A 26,436-nucleotide genomic window follows, 5' to 3' on the forward strand; every position below is an offset into this window, starting at 1 on the left:
TACTTTACCCTTAATGCCATGCATCTTTATCTTATGCAGCAACCTTTTGTGTGGCGCCTTGTCATCGGGTAGGTGCTTAAACTTACCCCTAGGTTTCATCGGCCTTCATTTCCGGGAGCGGGAGAGAGAGAGAGGGAGCCGGAGTACAGCTTGGCAATCAGGTAGGTGCTAAAGTGTTTTATTTTTACCTGTATTCAAGTTGGGCGGTTGCTAAACCCGAGTCACTACACTTGTAGTGTTCCCCACCGTTCCACCTACTCTAACCAAAGGGGGTGAGTGAATATCAGGTAGGCTCTTTCTTTCTTTTCTTTTATCCGCAAGTTATCTAGAGGGGATGGCAGGAAGGCAGTGCAATGTTCCTCCTGCCGAATGTTTGAGGTTAGGGACGCCGTCAGTGTCCCTGCTGATTTCACCTGTGGGAAGTGTAGCCATCTCCAGCTCCTCAGAAACCGCATTAGGGAACTGGAGCTGGAGCTGGATGAACTTAGGATAATTCAGGAGGCAGAAGTGGTCATAGATAGTAGCTTCAGGGATGTGGTTACTCCGAAGAATATAGATAGTTGGGTGATGGTGAGAAGGGCTGGGAGGAAGCAGTCAGTACAGGGATCCCCTGTGGGCGTTCCCCTCAGTAACAAGTATACCGCTTTGGATACTGTTGAGGGGGACGGCTTACCAGTGGTAAGCCACGGCGACCGGATCTCCAGCACTGAGTCCGTCCCTGTGGCTCAGAAGAGAAGGGGGAGAGCAGTAGAGCAATAGTTATTGGGGACTCGATAGTTAGAGGGGCAGATAGACAGTTCTGTAGCAACGTAAGAGACTCATGGATGGTATGTTGCCCTTTGGGTGCCAGGGTCCCTGACGTCTCGGACCATGTTTTCAGAATCCTTCAGCGGGAGGGGGGACAGTTACAAGTCGTGGTACACATCGGTACCAACGACATAGGTAAGAGAAGGGACAGGGATTTAAAACAGGAATTTAGGGAGCTAGGGTGGAAGCTGAGAGCCAGGACAAACCATGTTGTTATCTCTGGTTTGTTGCCGGTGCCACGTGCTAGCAAGTTGAGGAACAGGGAGAGACTGCAGATAAACACGTGGCTGCAGGGATGGTGTAGGAGGGAGGGTTTCAGTTACGTGGATAATTGGAGCACATTCTGGGGAAGGTGGGACCTGTACAGACAGGACGGTTTGCACCTGAACCAGAGGGGCACCAATATCCTGGGAGGGAAATTGGCTACGGCTCTTTGGTGGGGTTTAAACTAATTTGTCAGGACAATAAGAAGTCTTACAACACCAGGTTAAAGTCCAACATGTTTGTTTCAAAAACTAGCTTTCGGAGCACTGCTCCTTCCTCAGGTGAATGAAGAGGTATCATTTGTCAGGGGGATGGGAAAACGAGCTGTAGTCCAGAAGCCAGGGTTGAGAGTAATGAGGTACTGAGGAGGGTATCAATGTCGCAGGAGTCTACCGGCAGACAGGAAGGTGAGTTGTAGTGTGTCTACTTAAATGCAAGGAACATGCGGAGTAAGGTAGGTGAATTTAGAGCGTGGATTGGTACTTGGGACTACGATGTTGTGGCCATTAGGAGACATGGTTAGAACAGGGACAGGAATGGTTGTTGGAAGTTCCGGGGTATAGATGTTTCAGTAAGAGCAGGGAAGGTGGTAAAAGGGGTGGAGAAGTAGCATTATTAATCAAGGATAGTTTAACGGCTGCAGAAAGGCAGTTCAAAGGGGATCTGCCTACTGGGGTAATATGGGCTGAAGTTAGAAATAGGAAAGATGCAGTCACGTTGTTAGGAGTTTTCTATAGACCCCCAAATAGTAATAGTGATGTGGAGGAAGAAATTGCAAAACAGATTATTGATAGGTGTGGAGGTGTCAGGGTAGTTGTCATGGGTGACTAACTTTCCAAATATTGATTGGAACCTCTATAGGTCAAACAGTTCGGATGGGGCAGTTTTTGTACAGTGTGTGCAGGAGGGTTTCCTGACACAATATGTGAAAGGCCGACAAGCGGTGAGGCCACATTGGATTTGGTACTGGGTAATGAACCGGGCCGTGTTAGATTTGTTTATGGGAGAGCACTTTGGAGATGGTGACCACAATTCGGCGTCTTTCACTATTGCAATGGAGAGGGATAGGGCCATACGGCAGGGCAAAGTTTATAATTAGGGAGCATAAGATGGGAACAGAAACTGTCAGGGAACAGCACAAATGAAAAGTAGAGCTTGTTCAAGGAACAAATACTGCGTGTCCTTGATAGGTATTGTCCCTGTCAGGCAGGGAGGGAATGGCCATGTGAGGGAACCATGGTTCACAAAAGAGGTTGAATGTCTTGTCAAGAGGAAAAAGGAAGCGTATGTAAGGATGAGAAAACAAGGTTCAGTTGAGTCGCTTGAGGGTTACAAGGTAGCAAGGAATGAGCTAAAAAAGGGCTTCGGAGAGCTAGGAGGGGGGCATGAAAAGTCCTTGGTGGGTCGGATCAAGGAAAACCCCAAGGCTTTTTACTCTTATGTGAGAAATAAAAGAATGACCAGGGTGATGTTAGGGCCGGTCAAGGACAGTAGTGAGAACTTGTGCATGGAGTCAGAAGAGATAGGAGAGGCGTTGAATGAATATTTTCCTTCAGTGTTCACCAAGGAGAGGGGCCATATTTTTGAGGATGAGTGTGTGATACAGGTGGGTAGGCTGGAGGATGTAGATGTTCTGAGGGAGGCTGTATTAGCAATTTTGAAAAACCTTAGGGTCGACAAGTCCTCTGGGCGGGATGGGATATATCCAAGGATTCTTTGGGAGGCAAGGGACGAGATTGCAGAGCCTTTTGCTTTGATCTTTGGGTCCTCACTGTCCACGGGGATAGTGCCAGAGGACTGAAGAGTGGCGTATGCTGTTCAAGAAAGAGAATAGGAATGACCCTGGTAATTATAGGCTGACTTCTTATTAGTCTTATTACTTATTAGTCTTACTTCGGTGGTCGGTAAGTTAATGGAAAAGTTCCTGAAGGATAGTATTTATGACCATTTGGAAAGATGCAGTTTAATCTGGGATAGTCAACACAGATTCGTGAAGGGTAAATCTTGCCTCACAAATTTGATTGAATTCTTTGAGGAGGTAACTAAGTGTGCAGATGAAGGTAGAGCAGTTGATGTTGTATACATGGATTTTAGTAAAGCGTTTGATAAGGTTCCCCATGGTCGGCTCATGAAGAAAGTAAGGAGGTGTGGATTAGAGGGAAATGTGGCCAATTGGATAAGTAACCGGCTATCACATAGAAAACAGAAGGTGGTGGTGGGTGGAAAATTTTCAGACTGGAGACCAGTTACCAGCGATGTACCACAGGGATCAGTGCTGGGTCCTCTGCTATTTGTGATTTTTATCAATGACTTGGAGGAGGAGGCTGAAGGGTGGGTCAATAAATCTGCTGATGACACCAAGATTGGTGTTGTAGTGGATGAGGTGGAGGGCTGTTGTAGGCTGCAAAGGGACATTGATAGGATGCCGAGCTGGGCCGGAAAATGGGAGATGGAATTTAACCCTGATAAGTACGAGGTGATTCATTTTGGTAGGAAAAATTTGAATGCAGATTACAGGGTCAATGGCAGGGTTCTGAGGAATGTGGAGGAACAGAGAGATCTTGGGGTTCATGTCCACAGATCTCTGAAGGTTGCCACTCAAGTGGATAGAGCCGTGAAGAAGGCCAATAGTGTGTTAGCGTTTATTAACAGGAGGCTTGAGTTTAAGAGCCCTGGGGTTATGCTGCAACTGTACATGACCCTGGTGCGAATATTGTGTGGAGTTCTGGTCACCTCACTATAGGAAGGATGTGGAAGCATTGGAATGGGTTCAAAGGAGATTTACCAGGATGGTACCTGGTTTGGAGGGTAGGTCTTATGAGGAAAGATTGAGGGAGCTAGGACTTTTCTCTTCGGAGCGGAGGAGAATGAGAGGTGACTTAATAGAGGTTTATAAAATGATCAGGGGGATAGATAGAGTGGGCATTCAGAGATTATTTCCTCGGGTGGATGTTGCAGTTACAAGGCGGCATAACTATAATGTTCAGGGTTGGAGATATCGGAGGGATGTCCGAGGTAGGTTCTTTACTAGAGAGTGGTTAGAGCGTGGAATGGACTGCCTGCTGTGATAGTGGAGTCGGACACTTTAGGAACTTTCAAGCGGTTATTGGGTAGGCACATGGAGCACACCACAATGACAGGGGATGGGATAGCTTGATCTTGGTTTCGGACAAAGCTCGGCATAACATCGAGGGCCGAAGGGCCTGTTCTGTGCTGTACTGTTCTATGTTAAAAGCTTTCTGGAAATCCAGATATACCACATCCATTGGCTCCCCGTTGTCTACCGCACTGGTAATGTCCTCAAAAAATTCCACGAATTAGTTAGGCACGACCTGCCCTTTATGAACCCATGCTGCATCTGTCCAATGGGACAATTTCCATCCAGATGCCTCTCTATTTCTTCCTTGAAGATAGATTCCAGCATCTTCCTTGAAGATAGATTCCAGCATCTTCCCTACTACCGAAGTTAAGCTAACTGGCCTATAATGACCCACTTTCTGCCCAACTCCTTTTTTAAACAGCGGTGTCACGTTTGCTAATTTCCAACCGCCGGGACCACCCCAGAGTCTAATGAATTTTGGTAAATTTGGTAAATTATCGCAAGTGCATTTGCAATTTCCCTAGCCATCTCTTTTAGTACCCTGGGATGCATTCCATCAGGGCCAGGAGGCTTGTCTACCTTTAGCCCCATAAGCTTGCCCATCACTACATCCTTACCTGTCATAGTCTCATTTCCATCAGTCACCGGCAAGTTATTTGTGTCTTCCACTCTGAAGACCGACTCAAAAAGCCTGTTCAGTTTCTCAGCTATTTCCTCATATCCCATTATTCAATTCCCTTCTCATCCTCTAAGGACCAGTATTTACCTGAGCCACTCTTTTTTTTTTACATATTTGTCAAAACTTTTACTCTCTGTTTTTATATTCTGAGCAAGTTTACTCTCATAATCTATCTTATTCTTCTTTATAGCTTTTTAGTAGCTTTCTGTTGCCCCCTAATGATTTCCCAAACCTTTGGTCTCCCACTAACCTTTGCCATTTTGTATGCTTTTTTCTTCAATTTGATACTCTCCTTTATTTCCTTAGATATCCAAGGTCGATTTTCTCTCTTTCTACAGTTCTTCCTTTTTGTTGGTATGAATTTTTGCTGTGTGAAAAATAGCTTGGAAAGTTCTCCAATGTTCCTCAACTGTTTTACCATCTAATGGAAAGATCAACCAGACCTGTGCACCTTTGGCTATATCACTGGCCTCCCCCTTTGGGTTCCTTCTCAGCTAGATGAGTGGTCGGGTTTTCCGGGTGTACGGCGGCCCCCTGCACATGGGATTCCACCTCCAGCCTGCTGCCTTCTGCGGCGTCTGGCCAACTGAACTGCCACCAGTAATGCGAGGGCAGCCACTGCGGGACTGACAACAACAAGCGTTTTGGCATTAGTAAGGAATTGGAGAAGGAGATCGACTGAATATTAATTAGGGCTTCCATCCCCGGACCCTCAAATCCCACAAGGCTTCACCACCTTCACGTGTCCCCTCATGTCTCAGTGTATCATCCAGCGGGCCAGTTATGCTGGCGGACCTTACTCTGCACACTCGCCCCAGACCCCAAATCTCTGCCAGGAACATTACGAAGGCCGTGCTCAGGTGTCCACACCTGATCCACACACTTACCCTTTGACCCCCGAGAGGATCCCCAGTGCTGAAGCCCTGCTCCAAAGTGTTTGTTGACAGCTGCCTCTATGGTGCTCTGATCCTAGAATTCAGGCATACTGTTCAGGCATCAAAGGTTGCTTGAAATGCAATGCAACTAATCATCCTCTGAGACATGGCACGTGTGCCCTCGAGAAGGCACTTGAGAGTTGAGGAGTGTGAATTCCTTGAAGTGTTTGGTGGGACAGACAGGCAGCAGCTGTAGTTGCCCTGGTTATGTGTCTCCACAATATTCAAAGGTGGCTTGAAGGCCTCACCGTCGCAAACCCCGAGCTATTAATACATTTTCTCTTGTAGCCTGAACTATAGAAATAAGCAGTGCCTTGTTACTTATCAGAGACTACACCCTTGATTGAGTTAAACTTCTTGTAACACATAACTCACAGTTGCTCCAATTCCAATGGGATGCTTTGTTTTCATTTTCCCAGCCAGGTACATTTTAATCCCAGAACTGACTTCCACTAGGTCTGTCTTGCTGTAGATTTACTTCTCTAATTTCAAGCTATGCAAATTTTGCAGCATCTTTGAAGACCTCACGAACTTGGTCATGAAATTGTACACATGCTCCCGCTCGCATTCTCAGGTGAATTACAGAGTCAGCATTTTCTCTACTTAAGTGGCAGGCCTGGTTAATTTTAGAATTAGTTTTTTCTTTCTCAGTTTTTTTTAATTAAAAAATGTTTTTTATTGGATTTTTGTATTTTTCTTTCTCAGTTGGCTACAGCGCACTGAGGACAAAACTGCACTGATTTCTGTCTGTTGTTTCTGAGTTATCGGGACCCCTGTAACCTGATCACAAAATGGTGATTCAAGTAGAAATATTAAATAATAATCTTTCAACCCAATTTTCTTTCACTTCATAAATAAAAATATATTTAAAGAACAACTGTTCACAACTTTATCTAGGCCTCGCAGTATCGGCTTCCCCGAACAGCCGCCAGAATGTGGCAACGAGGGGCTTTTCACAGTAACTTCATTGAAACCTACTTGTGACAATAAGTGGTTATTATTATTATTATTATCCTGGAAGTTTCAATAAGATTCCCCCTCATCCTTCGAAATTTCAACAAGTCAAGACCCTGAGTCCATAACTTCTTGTCATATGGCAAGTTCTTCATTCCAGTGATCATTGTTGCAAACTTCCTCTGGACCCTATCCAAGGCCAACTCTTCCTTTGACAGGGGGCCCAAAATTGCTCACAATACTCCAAAAGTGGTCTGATCGGAGCCTTATACAGCCTCAGAAGTACATCCTGACTCTTATATTCTAGCGCTCTCGACATGAATGCAAACATTGCATTTGCCTTCCTAACTGCCGACTGAACCTGCACATCAGAACATAGAACATAGAACGAAACAGCGCAGTACAGGCCCTTCGGCCCACGATGTTGCACCGACATGGGAAGTCAAAAACTAAAGGCCATCTAACCTACACTATGCCATTATCATCCATATGCTTATCCAATAAACTTTTAAATGCCCTCAATGTTGGCGAGTTCACTACTGTTGCAGGTAGGGCATTCCACGGCCACACCACTCTTTGCGTAAAAAACCTACCTTTGACGTCTGTCCTATATCTATTACCCCTCAATTTAAGGCTATGTCCCCTCATGCTAGCCACCTCCAGTGAGAAGGCTCTCACTGTCCAACCTATCTAACCCTCTGATCATTTTGTATGCCTCTATTAAGTCACCTCTTAACCTTCTTCTCTCTAACGAGAACAACCTCAAGTCCATCAGCCTTTCCTCATAAGATTTTCCCTCCATACCAGGAAACATCCTGGTAAATCTCCTCTGCACCGTTCCAAAGCTTCCACGTCCTTCTTATAATGAGGCGACCAGAACTGTACGCAATACTCCAAATGCGGCCGTACCAGAGTTTTGTACAGCTGCAACATGAGCTCATGGCTCCGGAACTCAATCCCTCTACCAATAAAGGCCAACACACCATAGGCCTTCTTCACAACCCTATCAACCTGGGTGGCAACTTTCAGGGATCTATGTACATGGACACCGAGATCCCTCTGCTCATCCACACTGCCAAGAATTTGACCATTAGCCAAATATTCCGCATTCCTGTTATTCTTTCCAAAGTGAATCACCTCACACTTCTCTACATTAATACTCCATTTTCCACCTCTCAGCCCAGCTCTGCAGCTAATCTATGTCCCTCTGTAACCTGCAACATCCTTCCACACTGTCTACAACTCCACCGACTTTAGTGTCGTCTGCAAATTTACTCACCCAACCTTCTGTGCCCTCCTCTAGGTCATTTATAAAAATGACAAACAGCAACGGCCCCAGAACAGATCCTTGTGGTACGCCACTCGTAACTGAACTCCATTCTGAACATTTGCCATCAACCACCACCCTCTGTCTTCTTTCAACTAGCCAATTTCTGATCCCCATCTCTAAATCACCCTCAATCCCCAGCCTCCATATTTTCTGCAATAGCCGACCGTGGGGAACCTTATCAAATGCTTTACTGAAATCCATATACACCACATCAACTACTCTACCCTCGTCTACCTGTTCAGTCACCTTCTCAAAGAACTCGATAAGGTTTGTGAGGCATGACCTACCCTTCACAAAACCATGCTGACTATCCCTAATCATATTATTCCTATCTAGATGATTATAAATCGTATCTCTTATAATCCTCTCCAAGACTTTACCCACAACAGACGTGAGGCTCACCGGCCTATAGTTACCCCTTCTTGAACAAAGGGACCACATTTGCTATCCTCCAGTCTTCTGGCACTATTCCTGTAGCCTATGATGACATAAAAATCAAAGCCAGAGGCTCAGCAATCTCTTCCCTGGCTTCCCAGAGAATCCTAGGATAAATCCCATCAGGCCCCGGGGACTTATCTATTTTCACCTTGTCCAGAATTGCCAACACTTCTTCCCTACGCACCTCAATGCCATCTATTCTAATAGCCTGGGTCTCAGCATTCTCCTCCACAACACTATCTTTTTCCTGAGTGAATACTGACGAAAAGTATTCATTTAGTATCTCGCTTATCTCCTCAGCCTCCACACACTACTTCCCACCACTGTCCTTGACTGGCCCTACTCTTACCCTAGTCATTTTTTTATTCCTGACATACCTATAGAAAGCTTTTGGGTTTTCCTTGATCCTACCTGCCAAAGACTTCTCATGTCCCCTCCTTGCTCGTCTTTGCTCTCTCTTTAGATCCTTCCTCGCTTCCTTGTAACTATCAAGCGCCCCAACTGAAACTTCACGCCTCATCTTCACATAGGCCTCCTTCTTCCTCTTAACAAGAGATTCCACTTCTTTGGTAAACCACGGTTACCTCGCTCTACCCCTTCCTCCCTGCCTGACTGGTACGTACTTATCAAGAACACGCAACAGCTGTTATTTGAACAAGCTCCACATATCCAGTGTGCCCAACCCTTGCAGCCTACTTCTCCAACCTACACATCCTAAGTCATGTCTAATGGCATCATAATTGCCCTTCCCCCAGCTATAACTCTTGCCCTGCGGGGTATACTTATCCCTTTCCATCACTAACGTAAAGGTCACCGAATTGTGGTCACTGTTTCCAAAGTGCTCACCTACCTCCAGATCTTTTTTTTCTTTTTTTAAATTTAGATTACCCAATTATTTTTTCCAATTAAGGGGCAATTTAGCGTGTCCAATCCACCTACTCTGCACATTTTTGGGTTGTGGGGGCGAAACCCACGCAGACACGGGGAGAATGTGCAAACTCCACACGGACAGTGACCCAGAGCCGGGATCGAACCTGGGACCTCAGCGCCGTGAGGCGGTTGTGCTAACCACTAGGCCACCGTGCTGCCCTCTACCTCCAGATCTAACACCTGGCCTGGTTCATTACCCAAAACCAAATCCAATGTGGCCTCGCCTCTTGTTGGCCTGTCAACATATTGTGTCAGGAAACCCTCCTGCACACATTGTACAAAGAACGACCCATCTAATGTACTCGAACTATATCTTTTCCAGTCAATATTTGGAAAGTTAAAGTCTCCCATAACAACTACCCTGTTACTTTCGCTCTTTTCCAGGATCATCTTCGCCATCCTTTCCTCTACATCCCTAGTACTATTTGGTGGCCTATAGAAAACTCCCAACAGGGTGACCTCTCCTTTCCTGTTTCTAACCTCAGCCCATACTACCTCGGAAGAAGAGTCCCCATCTGGCATCCTTTCCGCCACCGTAATACTGTCCTTGACTAGCAGCGCCACACCTCCCCCTCTTTTTCCCCTTCTCTGAGCTTACTAAAACACCTAAACCCCGGAACCTGCAACAACCATTCCTGTCCCTGCTCTATCCATGTCTCTGAAATGGCCACAATATTGAAGTCCCAGGTATCAACCCATGCTGCCAGTTCCCCTACCTTATTTCGTATACTCCTGGCATTGAAGTAGACACACTTCAAACCACCTACCTGAACACTGGCACCCTCCTGCGAAGTCAAATATGTGCTCCTGACCTCTATACTCTCAATCTCCCGTACCCCAAAACTACAATCCAGGTTCCCATGCCCCTGCTGAATTAGTTTAAACCCTCCCCAAAGAGCACTAACAAATCTCCCCCCCCAGGATATTGGTGCCCCTCAGGTTCAGATGTAGACCATCCTGTCTATAGAGGTCCCACCTTCCCCAGAAAGAGCCCCAGTTATCCAGAAATCTGAATCCCTCCCACCTGCACCATCCCTGTAGCCACGTGTTTAATTACTCTCTCTCCCTATTCCTCGTCTCACTATCACGTGGCACGGGCAACAACCCAGAGATAACAACTCTGTTTGTTCTCGCTCTGAGCTTCCATCCTAGCTCCCTAAAGGCCTGCCTGACATCCTTGTCCCCTTTCCTACCTATGTCGTTAGTGCCAATGTGGACTACGACTTGGGGCAGCTCCCCCTCCCCCTTAAGGACCTGGAAAACACGATCCGAGACATCACGTACCCTTGCACCTGGGAGGCAACATACCAAACGTGAGTCTCTCTCGCTCCCACAAAAGCTCCTATCTGTGCCCCAGACTATTGAGTCCCCAATTACTAATGTTCTACTCCTTAACCCCCTTCCCTTCTGAGCAACAGGGACAGACTCCGTGCCAGATGCCCGTACCCCATGGCTTACCCCTGGTAAGTCGTCCCCCCCACAAGTATCCAAAACGGTATACTTGTTACTCAGGGGAACTACCGCAGGGGGTCCCTGCACTGACTGCTTCTTCCCAGTCCCTCTTACAGTTACCCATCTATCTCCAGTCTTTGAACATAAGAACTAGGAGCAGGAGTAGGCCATCTGGCTCCTCGAGCCTGCTCCGCCATTCAATTAGATCATGGCTGATCTTTTGTGGACTCAGCTCCACTTTCCGGCCCGAACACCATAACCCTTAATCCCTTTATTCTTCAAAAAAACTATCTATCTTTACCATAAAAACATGTAATGAAGGAGCCTCAACTGCTTCACTGGGCAAGGAATTCCACAGATTCACAACCCTTTGGGTGAAGAAGTTCCTCCTAAACTCAGTCCTAAATCTACTTCCCCTTATTTTGAGGCTATGCCCACTAGTTCTGCTGTCACCCGCCAGTGGAAACAACCTGCCCGCATCTATCCTATCTATTCCCTTCATAATTTTAAATGTTTCTATAAGATCCCCCCTCATCCTTCTAAATTCCAACGAGTACAGTCCCAGTCTACTCAACCTCTCCTCATAATCCAACCCCTTCAGCTCTGGGATTAACCTAGTGAATCTCCTCTGCACACCCTCCAGCGCCAGTACGTCCTTTCTCAAGTAAGGAGACCAAAACTGAACACAATACTCCAGGTGTGGCTGCACTAACACCTTATACAATTGCAACATAACCTCCCCAGTCTTAAACTCCATCCCTCTAGCAATGAAGGACAAAATTCCATTTGCCTTCTTAATCACCTGTTGCACTTGTAAACCAACCTTCTGTGACTCATGCACTAGCACACCCAAGTCTCTCTGAACAGCGGCATGCTTTAATATTTTATCGTTTAAATAATAATCCCGTTTGCTGTTATTCCTACCAAAATGGATAACCTCACATTTGTCAACATTGTATTCCATCTCCCAGACCCGAGCCCATTCACTTAACCTATCCAAATCCCTCTGCAGAATTCCAGTATCCTCTGCACTTTTCGCTTTACCACTCATCTTAGTGTCATCTGCAAACTTGGACACATTGCCCTTGGTCCCCAACTCCAAATCATCTATGTAAATTGTGAACAATTGTGGGCCCAACACGGATCCCTGAGGGACACCACTAGCTACTGACTGCCAACCAGAGAAACACCCATTTATCCCAACTCTTTGCTTTCTATTAATTAACCAATCCTCTATCCATGCTACTACTTTACCCTTAATGCCATGCATCTTTATCTTATGCAGCAACCTTTTGTTTGGCACCTTGTCAAAGGCTTTCTGGAAATCCAGATATACCACATCCATCGGCTCCCCGTTATCTACTGCACTGGTAATGTCCTCAAAAAATTCCACTAAATTAGTTAGGCATGACCTGCCTTTTACGAACCCATGCTGCGTCTGCCCAATGGGACAATTTCTATCCAGATGCCTCGCAATTTCTTCCTTGATGATAGATTCCAGCATCTTCCCTATTACCAAAGTTAAACTCACTGGTCTATAATTTCCTGCTTTCTGCCTACCTCCTTTTTTAAACAGTAGCGTCACGTTTGCTAATTTCCAATCCACCGGGACCACCCCAGAGTCTAGTGAATTTCGGTAAATTATCACTAGTGCATCTGCAATTTCCCTAGCCATCTCTTTTAGCACTCTGGGATGCATTCCATCAGGGCCAGGAGACTTGTCTACCTTTAGCCCCATTAGCTTGCCCATCACTCCCTCCTTAGTGATAACAATCCTCTCAAGGTCCTCACCTGTCATAGCCTCATTTCTATCAGTCGCTGGCATGTTATTTGTGTCTTCCACTGTGAAGACCGACACAAAAAACCTGTTCAGTTCCTCAGCCATTTCCTCATTTCCCATTATTAAAACTCCCTTCTCATCCTCTAAAGGACCAATATTTACCTTAGCCACTCTTTTTTGTCTTATATATTTGTAAAAACTTTTACTGTCTGTTCTTATATTCTGAGCAAGTTTACTCTCATACTCTATCTTACTCTTCTTTATAGCTTTTTTAGTAGCTTTCTGTTGCCCCCTAAAGATTTCCCAGTCCTCTAATCTCCCAGCAATCTTTGCCACTTTATATGCTTTTCCCTTCAATTTGATACTCTCCCTTATTTCCTTAGATATCCACGGTCGATTTTCCCTCTTTCTTCCGTCCTTCCTTTTTGTTGGTATAAACCTTTGCTGAGCACTGTGAAAAATCGCTTGGAAGATTCTCCACTGTTCCTCAACTGTTCCACCATAAAGTCTTAGCTCCCAGTCTACCTTAGCTAGTTCGTCTCTCATCCCCTTGTAATCTCCTTTGTTTAAACACAAAACACTAGTATTTGATTTTACTTTCTCACCCTCCATCTGTATTTTAAATTTCCACCATATTGTGATCGCTCCTTCCGAGAGGATCCCTAACTATGAGATCATGAATCAATCCTGTCTCATTACACAGGACAAGATCTAGGACCGCTTGTTCCCTCGTAGGTTCCATTACATACTGTTCTAGGAAACTATCGCGGATACATTCTATAAACTCCTCCTCAAGGTTGCCTTGACCGACCTGGTTAAACCAATCGACATGTAGATTAAAATCCCCCATGATAACTGCTGTACCATTTCTACATGCATCAGTTATTTCTTTGTTTATTGCCTGCCCCACCATCTCGTTACTATTTGGTGGCCGATAGACTACTCCTATCAGTGACTTTTTCGCCTTACTGTTCCTGATTTCCACCCAAATGGATTCAACCTTATCCTCCATAGCACCGATGTCATCCCTTACTATTGCCCGGATGTCATCCTTAAATAACAGAGCAACACCACCTCCCTTACCATCCACTCTGTCCTTCCAAATAGTTTGATACCCTTGGATATTTAACTCCCAGTCGTGACCATCCTTTAACCATGTTTCAGTAATGGCCACTAAATCATAGTCATTTACGATGATTTGTGCCACCAACTCATTTACTTTATTCCGAATACTACGAGCATTCAGGTAAAGTACACTTATGTTGGTTTTTTTACCTCTGTTTTGAATCTTAACATCTCCAGTTTTATTCCTTTTGTTATTACTGGGCCTATTCACTGTGCTCCCCTCAGTCACTGTACCTTGTACTGTCGCCCTTATGGATTTCTGACTATGTCTTCTCTGCCTTGCACTTTTCCCCTTACTTCCTTTTGTTTCTGTCCCTGTTTTACTACCTTCCAACTTCCAGCATTGGTTCCCATCCCCCTGCCACATTAGTTTAAACCCTCCCCAACAGCTCTAGAAAACACCCCCCCTAGGACATCGGTTCCAGTCCTGCCCAAGTGCAGACCGTCCGGTTTGTACTGGTCCCACCTCCCCCAGAACCGGTCCCAATGCCCCAGGAATTTGAATCCCTCCCTCTTGCACCATCTCTCGAGCCACGCATTCATCCTATCTATCCTGACATTCCTACTCTGACTAGCTCGTGGCACTGGTAGCAATCCTGAGATTACTACCTTTGAGGTCCTACTTTTTAGTTTAACTCCTAACTCCCTGAATTCCGCTTGTAGGACCTCATCCCGTTTTTTACCTATATCGTTGGTGCCTATGTGCACCACGACAGCTGGCTGTTCAACTTCCCCCCCCCCCCCCCAGAATGTCCTGCAGCCGCTCCGAGACATCCTTGACCCTTGCACCAGGGAGGCAACATACCATCCTGGAGTCTCGATTGCGTCCACAGAACCGCCTGTCTATTCCCCTTACGATCGAGTCCCCTATCACTATAGCCCTGCCATTTTTCTTCCTGCCCTGCTGTGAAGCAGAGCCAGCCACGGTGCCATGAACCTGGCAGCTGCTGCCTTCCCCTGGTGAGCCATCTTCCTCAACAGTATCCAAAGCGGTATATCTGTTTTGCAGGGAGATGACCGCAGGGGACACCTGCACTGCCTTCCTACTCTTGCTCTTTCTTTTGGTCACCCATTTTCTATCTCCCTCAGTAACCTTCACCTGCGGTGTGACCAACTCGCTAAACGTGCTATCCACGACCTCCTCAGCATCACGGATGCTCCAAAGTGAGTCCATCCGCAGCTCCAGAGCTGTCAAGCGGTCTAACAAGAGCTGCAACTGAACACACTTCTTGCACGTGAAGGAGCCAGGGACAGTGGACGTGTCCCTGAGCTCCCACATCGCACACGAGGAGCATGACACGGGTCTGGGATCTCCTGCCATGTCTTAAACCCTTGGTAAACTTAAACTACTAGAATTTCAAAATAAAAATAAATAAATTAGACAATGAAAAGAAAAAGAGAGACTACTTACCAGTCACTTACCAGGGTTAAAAAGCACCTCCTCACACTCTGCACTGAATTACCTCACTGCACCAAATTACCAAGTTTCAATCTCCCACTCTGTATGAGTCTCACTCCGGATGTGTCTCCTGGAAAAGTGCTCGCTTACTGTGTGCGCTCTCTGTCTGTCTTTTATACAGACCTCAGCTAACCGATGACTCAAAAAAAACCTTAACTTCAAAGAGAATAATACAATGTGCCCCTAAACAGGCCTCAACAGGCCTCAGGTGATTGACAGATAACTGCCTCTCAGCAATTAGGGTGGGGGCAGCTTCAACCAATCAGACACTAAGCTCCACACTGCACTTTTAACTGAAAAACAGCAGAATTAGATTTTCCACTTACCTTTGCTGATTTACCTCACTGCACCAAATTACCAAGTTTCAATCTCCCACTCTGTATGAGTCTCACTCCGGATGTGTCTCCTGGAAAAGTGCTCGCTTACTGTGTGCGCTCTCTGTCTGTCTTTTATACAGACCTCAGCTAACCGATGACTCAAAAAAAACCTTAACTTCAAAGAGAATAATACAATGTGCCCCTAAACAGGCCTCAACAGGCCTCAGGTGATTGACAGATAACTGCCTCTCAGCAATTAGGGTGGGGGCAGCTTCAACCAATCAGTCACTAAGCTCCACACTGCACCTTTAACTGAAAAACAGCAGAATTAGATTTTCCACTTACCTTTGCTGATTTACCTCACTGCACCAAATTACCAAGTTTCAATCTCCCACTCTGTATGAGTCTCACTCCGGATGTGTCTGCTGGAAAAGTGCTCGCTTGGTGTAACTACTTCCCTGAAGCTCCTATCTATGACCCCCCTCTGCCTCCCGAATGATCCGAAGTTCATCCAGCTCAAGCCCAGGTCCCTAACACGGTTTTTGAGGAGCTGGAGTTGGGTGCACTTCCCACAGATGAAATCAGCAGGGACACTGACGGCGTCCCGCACCTCAAACATTCCGCAGGAGGAGCATTGTACTGCCTTCCCTGACATCACCTCTAGATTTAAAAAAAACAAGAAAAAGAAAAGAAAAAGAAAGGAAGAGCTTACCTGATATTCCCTCAAACCCTGCTCCCGCTGAAAGGTAAGCAAATTTAAAGGCACTCACTCACCTTCACGACAAGCCCCTGCTCCCGCTTCCCAACAACCGTGGGTTTTTTTTGGTTAGAGGAGGAGGTAGGGTGGGAAAAACTGATGAAGTGTTTCGGGTTTAACTGTCACTTGACAACAGCCCCTCCACAAACCACCTTCAAATTAGGCTGACCGCACTGCACGTATGCAAATTTCCCCAGAACAGCTGATCAGTAGCTCTGCTCTGCTGCCCTCTGCTGGATGCTTGCCTTCACTCAAACTCCTCGGGTCTTCTTCGCAGGTACACCTTCAAATTAGGCTGACCGCACTGCACGTATGCAAATTTCCCCAAAACAGCTGATCAGTAGCTCTGCTCTGCTGCCCTCTGCTGGATCTTGAACAAGGACTCCCAGGTCTCTTTGTGCTTCTGATTTCCTAAGCCTTATCCCATTTAGAAAATAGTCTATGCCTCCATTCTTGCTACCAAAATGCATAACCTCACACTTTTCCACATTGCATTCCATCTGCCACTTCTTTGCCCAATCTTTGTATCATTTGCAAACTTAGCAACAGTGCCCTCAGTTCCTTCTTCCAGATCATTAATGTTTCTTGTGAAAAGTTGTAATCCCAACACGACCCTGAGACACACCACTAGTAACCGGCTGTCATCCTATTTTATCAGGCACCTCCAAGTGTTCCGCAAACTCATCTTTAATAATGGACTGTAAAATCAGTCAGGGTAACAGGTCTGTAATTTCCCATCTTCTGTCTCCCTCCCTTTTTAAACAGGGGTGTTGGATTAGCCATTTTCCAGTCCTCTGGGACCCTTCCTGTCTCCAGTGATTCCTGAATGATCACCACCAATGCCTCCACAATCTCCTCAGCTATCTCCTTGAGAAAACTGGGATGTAGTCCATCTGGTCCAGGTGAATAATCCACCTTCAGACCTTTCAGTTTCCCCAGAGCCTTCTCCTTAATGATGGCCACTGCACTCACCTCTGCCCCCTGATTCTCCTGAAGTCCTGGTATTCCACTGGTGTCTTCCACAGTGAAGACTGATGCAAAGTAACTATTCAGTTCCTCTGCATTTCTTTGTATCCTATTACTATTTCTCCAGCCTGAATTTCCAGTAGTACAATGTCTAGTCTTGCCTCTCTCTTACCTTTTATGTATTGAAAAACCTCTTGCTATCTTCTTTTATGTTATTAGCTAGTTTACACTCATATTTCATCTTCTCCCCTTATTTTTTTTTGTTGTCCTCTGCTCGCTTTTAAAGACTTCCCAATCCTCTGGCTTTGAAGAAGGGTAATCTGGACTTGAAACATTAGCTCTTTTCTCTTCCTGCAGATGCTGCCAGACCTGCCGAGATTTTCCAGCATTTTCTCTTTGGTTTCACCTTGAATATGCTGTCCTTGACCTCCCTTATCAGCCATGGATGCCTCGTTCTCCCCTTTGCATGTTTCCTCCTCCTTGGGATAAATTTCTGTTGTGCCTCCCGAATAACCCCCAAAAACTCATGCCATCGATGTTCCACTGTCTTCCCTGCAAGGCTCCCTTTCCAATCAAATCTGGCCAGCTCCTCCCTCATGTCTTTGTAGTTACCTTTATTCAATTGTAATACCGTTACATCTGATTCGAGCTTCTCCCTTCAGACTGCAGGGTGAATTCTATCATATTGTGGTCACTGCCCCCCCAATGGTTCCTTCACCTTAAGTTCCCTAATCAGGTCTGCCTCATTACACATCACCAAATCTAGAATTGCCTGTTCACTTGTGGGCTCACAAGCTGCTCTAAAAAAACATCTTGTAGACATTCCACAAATTCCTTTTCTTGGGATCCACTACCAACCTGATTTTCCCAGTTCTACCTGCATATTGAAGTCCCCCATAATTATTGTAATATTGCCTTTCTTATATTCCTTTTCTAGCTCCTGATTTATTTTCTGCCCCACATCTGACTACTGCTCGGGAGACTGTACATAACCCCAATCAGGGTCTTTTTCCCTTTCCAATTCCTCAACTCTACCCACAGAGATTCTATACCCTCTGATCTTCTGTCACTTCTTGCTATTGGTATAATTTCATTCCTTACTAACAATGCAACCCCATCCCATCTTCCCATCTCCCTGTCCTTTCAATAGGACACATATCCTTGTATATTTAGATCCCAGCCCTGATCCACTTGCAGCCACGTCTCTGTAATGCCCACAACATCGTAACGGTCAATTTCAATGTACGCAACAAGCTCATTTACCTTGTTTCGTAAACTATGCATATTTACGGACAACACCTTCAGTCCTCCATCGGCCACCCCCTTATCATCTTTATCCCCTTTTTTGCTCTGCCTGATGTTAGATTCCTGCCTACTTCTATACTCTCTGTTCTATGGGCGGCACGGTAGCACAGTGGGTTGCACTTCTGCTTCACAGTGCCAGGGTCCCAGGTTCAATTCCCGTCTTGGGACACTGTCTGTGCTGAGTCCGCATGTTCTCCCTGTGTCTGCATGGGTTTCTCTGGGTGCTCCAGTTTCCTCCCATAGTTCCAAAAGACGTGCCGTTAGGTAATTTGGACATTCAGAATTTTCCCTCTGTGTACCCGGTGATGTGCGATCAATAACCATAGAAATGAAGGAGTAGTCCGAATTGAAGGCTTTAATCTACAAGATGTTTCCCCAGCAGCTTGAGTACAGAAAGAACGATGGCTGCTGGGAAACTCGGGTTCTTGTACCCCGCCTCATTGGGCGGAGCTACCTTCGTCTTGACCAATGAGAAAGCAACACTTGGGCCAATGAGCAGCGAGCCTTCTCCACCAATAGCAGCTCACACTCCTAGTCACCGTAGTATCTCTAGTCATACTACCACACCCGGATAGGCGCCTGAATGTGGTGACTAGTGGCTTTTCACAGTAAATTCATTGCAATGTTAAATGCAGTGAGACTGTAAAAACTTAGGGCGGGATTCTCCGACACCCACCCCCGGGCCGGGTCGGAGAATCGCCGGGGGGGGTGACGTGGATCCCGCCCCCACCGGCCGCCAATCACGCTCTCTCCCCCCCCCCCCCCCCCCCGGCCGGGTCGGAGAATCGCCGGGGGGGACGTGGATCCCGCCACCGCTGGTCAGCGGGCCCCCCCATGCTGATTCTCCGGCCCGTGATGGGCTGAACTCCTGCTGGTTCTATGCCAGTCCCGCCGGCGTAAATTGGACTCGGACCCTTACGGAACCTGGCGGCGCGGGCTGGCTCCGGGGTCCTGGGGGGTTCGCCGGGCAATCTTGCTGCGGGGGGTACCCCCACGGTGACCTGGCCCGCGGTAGGTGCCCACGGGCCTGTGCCATGGTGGCACTCTTTTCCTTCACGCCGGCCATGTCAGCCTCCATCATGGCCGACGCATCGGTGAAACCCCCCTGCCCATGCGCGGGGATGACATCAGCAGCCACTGACGATCCCGCGCATGCGCAGACCCGCGCCGGATGGGAGAATCCCTTCGGCCCCGGCTAGTGTGGTACCAAAGGCCTTCCACACCAGCCAGTGGGGCGCCAACCACTCCGGGGCAGGCCTAGCCCCTAAAGGTGCGGAGGATTCCGCACCTTTGGGGCGGCCCGACACCGGAGTGGTTCACGCCAGTCTGCCCCGCCGGGACCCCCCACCCGCCGGATACGGGAGAATCACGCCCTGAATTACCTGCAAAGACTCAGATTCAAAGTCTCATCTTGCATCATTGGCTTTGTCTTTATATGCTGTGTTTGTGTAACCTACCTCTTCACTCACCAGATGAAGGAGTTGTGCTCTGAAAGCTCGTGATTCTAAATAAACTGTTGGACTTTAACCTGATGTTCTAAGACACCGCCAAGCAGACAAGGCCACCTACATGCACACCAAGAAGAGGAAGCTTGAGAAACTCGGCATCACCACCAGAAGCAAGCAAGCCTCCCCCGGTACCACAGTAGAAAACAATACAGGGAAATCCATTGTCAACTTTTCGGACAACATCCTTCAGCCAGACTAAATCAAAGTCCTCAGCAGAGGGCCCAATTTCTGCACCACCACCATAATGGACCCCATCAGTCTCGCCGCAGACACAGAGGAATTCATCATGCGAATGAGGCTCCAGGGGTTCTTCCACAGACCCAAAGAGGCCTACATCGAACCCAATGAGCCAACCAATGAACCGGAACAGCAGACATGGAGATCTGCACTGCAGCAGCCGAAGAGGAAAGAGTTGAATTAGATCCCTCTGGATGGCGCTGCCCTAGACTTGACATGTATGCTCAAGATATCATGAGTCGCGTCAATGCCAGATTCATCAGTTGCATTCATAAAGACAGCGGCGAAAGTCGCCCAAGAAAATGCAATACCATCAATACCGCACTCTCAAGACCAACCGCAACATTGTCATCAAACCAGCAGACGAAGGAAGGGCCACCGACATATCGAACAGAAAGCACTACTGCAAAGAAGTGTACCGATAACTCAATGGCCAACTACAGACAGTTACCTGTAGATCCGACCAAAGAACACACCCTCCAACGCAACAGACTGATCAAGACCTTGTATCCAGACCTTCAGAGCACACTACGTGCTCTCATCCCACCTGCTCCCTGCACTGGAGTTCTCTACTGCCTCCTGAAAATACACAAGGCCACACACCAGACCGCCCTATCGTATCAGGCAATTGGACCTTGTGTGAGAACCTCTCTGGCTACATCGAGGGCATCTTGAAACCCATCATGCAAGGAACCCGCACCTTCTGCCGCGACACTACGAACCTCTGGGAGAAAGTCAGCACCCACGTCACCAGTTGAACCAGGAACGTTCCTTGTCACAATGGACATCTCGGCACTCTACACCAGCATCCCCCATGACGTCAGCCTCAGCACCGACAACTGCCAATCTCCAGACGCAATTCTACAACTCATCCGCTTCATCCTGGATCACGACGTCTTCACCTTCGACAACAGGTTCTTCATCCAGACACACGGAACAGTCATGGGGACCAAATTCGCATCTGAATGCACCAACATCTTCATGCACAAGTTTGAACAAGACATTTTCACCTCACAGGACCGTCAACTGACGCTATACACCAGATACATTGATGCCATTTTTTTCTTTGGACCCACGGCGAAGAATCACTGAAACGACTACACAATGACATCAATAAGCTCCACCCCATCAGACTCACCATGGACTACTCTCCAGAATCAGTTGCATTCTTGGACACACGTATGTCCATCCAGGTCGGTCACCTCAGCACTTCGCTTTACCACAAGCCCACGGATAACCTCACTATGCTCCACTTCTCCAGCTTCCATCTGAAAAACATTAAAGAAGACATCCCTTATGGACAAGCCCTCCGCATGCACAGGATCTGCTCAGATTAGGAACGTAACGGACATCTACAGACGTTGAAAGGCACCCTCATAAGAATGGGATATGGCGCTCGACTCATAGATCGACAGTTCCAATGCGTCATAGCGAAAGAACGCACCAACCTCCTCAGAAAATAAACACAGGACACAACCGACAGAGTACCCTTCATCGCCCAGAACTTCCCCGGAGCGGAGAAAGTATAACATTTTCTTCGGAGCCTTCAACACGTCATTGATGAAGATGACGATCTTGCCAATGCCATCCCCACACCCCCACTACACGCCTTCAAACAATCGCGCAAACTCCGACAGACTATTGTTTGAAGCAAACTATACAGTCTTCAAAAGAACAGTGACCACAACAGCACACAACCCTGCCATGGCAACCTCTGCAAGACATGCCCGATCATCAACATGGATACCACCATTACACATGACAACACCACCCACCAGGTACATGCTCGTGCGACTCCGCCCACGTTGTCTACCTCATAAGCTGCAAGAAAGGATGTCCCGAAGCATGGTACATTGACGAGACCATACAGTTGCTGCGACAACGGATGAACGGACTTCGCGGGCCAATCCCAGGCAGGAATGTTCCCATAGAGTTGAGGAACACTTCAGCAGTCAGGAGCATTCAGCCTCTGATCTTCGGGTAAGCGTTCTCCAAGGTGGCCTTCAGTACGCATGACAACACAGTATCGACGAGCAGAAACTGATATCCTTGTTCCGCACGCATGAGTACGGCCTCAGCGGTGACCTTGAATTCATGTCTCACATTTAACCCCCACCCTCTGGCCTAGGCTTGCAAAATCCTACCAAATGTACTTGCTTGAGACAATTCACACTTCTTAAACCTGTGATTATCCCTCACTCCAGTCGCACCGTCTGAACCTGTAAAGACTTAATAACCTGCAAAGACTCACATTCAAAGTATCAGCTTGCATCATTGGCTTTGTCTTTTATATGTTTGTGTAACCTACCTCTTGACTCACCTGGTGAAGGACCTGCGCTCTGCAAGCTAGTGATTCCAAATGAGTCTGTTGGACATTGACCTGGTGTTGTCAGACTTCTTACTGTATCCAAGGATAAGGTAGCTCATCTGTGTCACCTTCTTCAGGAGTTGGCATTGCATCCACTGTCTGTGCCTTTAAACGTTGCAGGCAGTCAATTTTTATCCATTTGGCTTCTTTCTGGCTCATAATTACATCAATTTAACCTGGGACCAGGCTACCCAGGAAACTTGTGGAATTTGCCCAGATGAAATGAAATGAAATGAAAATTGCTTATTGTCACAAGTAGGCTTCAAATGAAGTTACTGTGAAAAGCCCCTAGTCACTACATTCCGGTGCCTGTTCGGGGAGGCTGTTACGGGAGTCGAACCGTGCGTCTGGCCTGCCTTGGTCTGCTTTCAAAGCCAGCGATTTAGCCCTGTGCTAAAGCTTTTCACAAGTGCAGGGAGTCATTGAATGCGCCCCACGTGGATCTCCAATTCCCATGGCATCAGGGAGTCCCCTTTATCAACCGCAAGTGCTTCCACTACCTCAATGTTGCGCTCGCACAAAACGCATCCTCCAGATGTGTGCTTGATTTCCAGGGAACATTCACGACAGTTTCATCCTTAGCTGCTCTCTGATGGGTATGTCCTTGATGGAACACAATGGCTATAGTTTTGGGGATAAGGGGTAGGTACTCTCTTATGATATTGCTGATGCTGCCTGCTCTGAGTGCAGCAGAGACCCGACATAACGAGGTTCATGCTGTTGCTCACATTTTGGTAGAGCAGATGATTTTAATGTTGAAATGCGGTTCTGCCGCCTGGACTTGTCTCATGGAGTCCTCCAATATTAGTCCCAAGAGGTTGTTGCGTATTGTGGTTGTGTGCTGCGCCCTCAACAACCTGCCACTTCAACGGAGTATGGAGCTGTTTGAGGAGAGGATGGATGACTGGCACACCTCCTCTGATGAAGAGGACATTGAGGATGGCGATGAAGAGGAAGCCCTGGAGGAAGCAGATGGGACACCCTCATAACCTTCTGCTTTGTGGATGATCAGAATTAGGGCCAGTGATTACATCCGCTCAAGCTGATGTCCCTTCCTGTCTGGCAGCACAAACCCTAACTGATATGGCTTGTGTAATGGGAAAGGAGTGGTTGCCCGTTGTAGTAACATTGCAGGAGGATGATGATGGCTAGCCATGGGAGAGTGCATTATTCCTCAAAGAGCTACTCAGGAGGCACTGTGCTGCTTCCCTGATTTAACAGCTAGTGAAGAGAGATTATATTAGTGCATGGCAGGGATCTAAGGATAAAAGAGACAAAACTCACATTCGGTGGTGTGATGGATGATGATGTTCTGGTTCCTCACTTGATTTTTTTTTGATGCCCAACTCGCCCACAGAGCAGAAGTGGTTCTCTGTCTCCTCGGCCAGCTGGATGGCTCTCTGTTTAAATGTCGAGAGGGTCAACTCAGGCACCGCTCCACCCGTCAGGGATCTCACCCACCTATTGTGAGGCAGCTTATCCTGCAAGAAAAGAGATCGGAACAGTGTAAGCAGACGAGATGCCAGGGTGGATGGTAAAGGTGACTGGGATGTGTGGTTGGTGAGTGGGAGCAGGACGGCAATGAGTAGATGAGCCACAGGGGAGATGAGAAGTGCTTGGGAGAGTGGCACTACTGCCTCACAGCACCAGCGACCCGGATTCAATTACGGCCTCAGGTGACTCCCTGTTTGGAGTTTATACATTCTCCCCATGTCTGCGTGGGTTTCCTCTGGGTGCTCCGGTTTCCTCCCACAGTCCAAAGATGTGCGGATTAGGTGGATTGGCCACGCTAAATTGTCCCTTAATGTCCAGGGATATGCAGGTTAGATTATGGATTATGGAGATAGGAAGGGGTAGACACTTGTAAATGGGCAGAGTGCTTATTCGAAGGGTCAGTGCAGACTCTGTGCTGAATGGCCTCCTGCACTGTAGAGATTCTACAATTGGCCATGAGAAGGTGGTGGTGAGCAGCATTCTTGAACCGCTACAGTGTATGTGATGTAGGTTCACGCACTATCAGGGAGGGAGTTGCAGGATTTTGACCCAGCAATAATAAAGGAATGGCAATATATTTCCAAGTCAGGATGGTGAATGACTTTGAGGGGCCTCTTTCTTCCACATTGGTTTCATAAAGGAATGTTTATCTGATGTCTGTACCTGGTTTTTGTTTTATGGCTTATAATGGCCCAGTCATTAGCCTTTGAAAGAGTCAATATCCATATTAATGACTATGTTCCGAGTAGCTAGTGTCTTGTTAGACCCTCAAGACCACCCTAGAGTGGTAAGCATATAAAGATCCTTCAAACGATGTCCTATCCTTTCAATAGTTCTTCTTTGAAATTGATTTCGACAATCCTAAGTGTGAGATTTCATGAATAACACCTACATGTCAAGGTATATGTCTCCATTGGAATCCGTTTAATGCCTCACTGGTCACCTTGCAATTCAAGATATCAGTGATTTGTGTCCATCATCTTTAGTTCAGCAAAGCTCATCCTTTTTAAATATTTGTAAAGTTTATTTGCGCAGTTTATTATTTCTTTCATGTCTTCACTGGGGGAAAAAATAATTTTCTTTCATTTGTTTCATGTGGTCGTGAAAAGGAAACAAAGAAGTGAAGAGGTGTACATTTATTCTCTCATTCCCTCTTCAAAGTGAAACACACAGCTAGTAGATGCAATGTTAGTCCCCAGCTGTGTTCTTTTAGGTTTTATTTAGATTCAAGATTTTGAAATTTGCCAGTTACATCGCCAGGCATAAGACATAGGAGCAAAATTAGGCCACTTAGCCCATTGGGTCCACTCAGCCATTCAATCAGTCAGTGTGTGAGTTCCAGGGAGAGTTGTGGCTTCAAAACAAAAAAGGCACGAGGCAGGGCGGGAGTTGATGAACATTTTATTGTGTTTATTTAACTTTCGACTTTAGTATTGCAATTAAACAATGTGTGGCATGGCAGGACTGCTTATGTCCGGAACCATGTGGGGATTCCACAACAGTTTATCAATCTCTCTTCATAGCTAAAACTCTCCAGCCCAGGCAACAACCTGGTAAATCTCCTCTTCACCCTTTCCAGTGCTATCACATCCCTACTGTAATGTGGATTCCAGAACTGCACACAATGCTCTAGCCGTGGCCCAACCAACATTTTATACATTTCCAGCATAACCTCCCTGCTCTTAAAGTCTATGCATCGGCTAATGAAGGCAAGTATACCACATGGCTTCTTAACCACTGCATTCACATGCCCTGTTACCTTAAGGACTGGTGTACGTGCACACCACGGTCCCTCTGATCCTCATTGTATGGGATCCAATCGATTGGAAGTAAGCTCGGGGTCCGCCCAAAAGGGCGCGAAGCCCCTGGGACCTATAAAAGACAGGTCCCAAGTTCAGTTCACTCTCTTAGCCGGCCCTCCCAGCAGAACACCTCAGCAGCTCTCGAGGAACTTGAACGTAAGAAGGAGAGGCCTGGCCGATTGCTGCATCACCAAGTAAGTGTCATACAACGCACGCTACGAGATAGACACTCCTGACCCCTTAGTCCATACCAGCTGGAAGCCTGCAGATCCAGTACAGAGCAAGAGGCCATTGTTCCCTGATCCGGCGGGTTCCCTTATCCAGATAAGTATTGGCCTAGTATTGGGCTGGTTTAGCTCACTCGGCTAAATCGCTGGCTTTTAAAGCAGACCAAGCAGGCTAGCAGCACGGTTCGATTCCCGTACCAGC

At 47.0% G+C, this 26,436-nt stretch overlaps 1 protein-coding gene across 6 annotated transcripts in view; it reads left to right on the plus strand.

Moving 5' to 3' along the window:
• The window catches only part of LOC119966976 (dynein heavy chain 8, axonemal-like), a 1,648,910-nt gene that overhangs the window by 539,001 nt on the left and 1,083,473 nt on the right, over positions 1 to 26,436 (plus strand). Inside the window, exon 1 of one of the 6 annotated variants that reach the window (XM_038798950.1) lies at positions 6,244 to 6,359. The exons of the other annotated variants lie outside the window; for them this stretch is intronic. Within the exon in view, the coding sequence (XP_038654878.1) occupies positions 6,324 to 6,359 (36 nt within the window). The 5' untranslated portion in view covers positions 6,244 to 6,323. Of the gene's footprint in view, positions 1 to 6,243; positions 6,360 to 26,436 lie in introns of those variants that run through there. 6 annotated transcript variants of the gene reach the window in all.

The sequence above is a fragment of the Scyliorhinus canicula genome, chromosome 6 (assembly GCF_902713615.1).
Source record: "Scyliorhinus canicula chromosome 6, sScyCan1.1, whole genome shotgun sequence".
Lineage (NCBI taxonomy): Eukaryota > Metazoa > Chordata > Chondrichthyes > Carcharhiniformes > Scyliorhinidae > Scyliorhinus > Scyliorhinus canicula.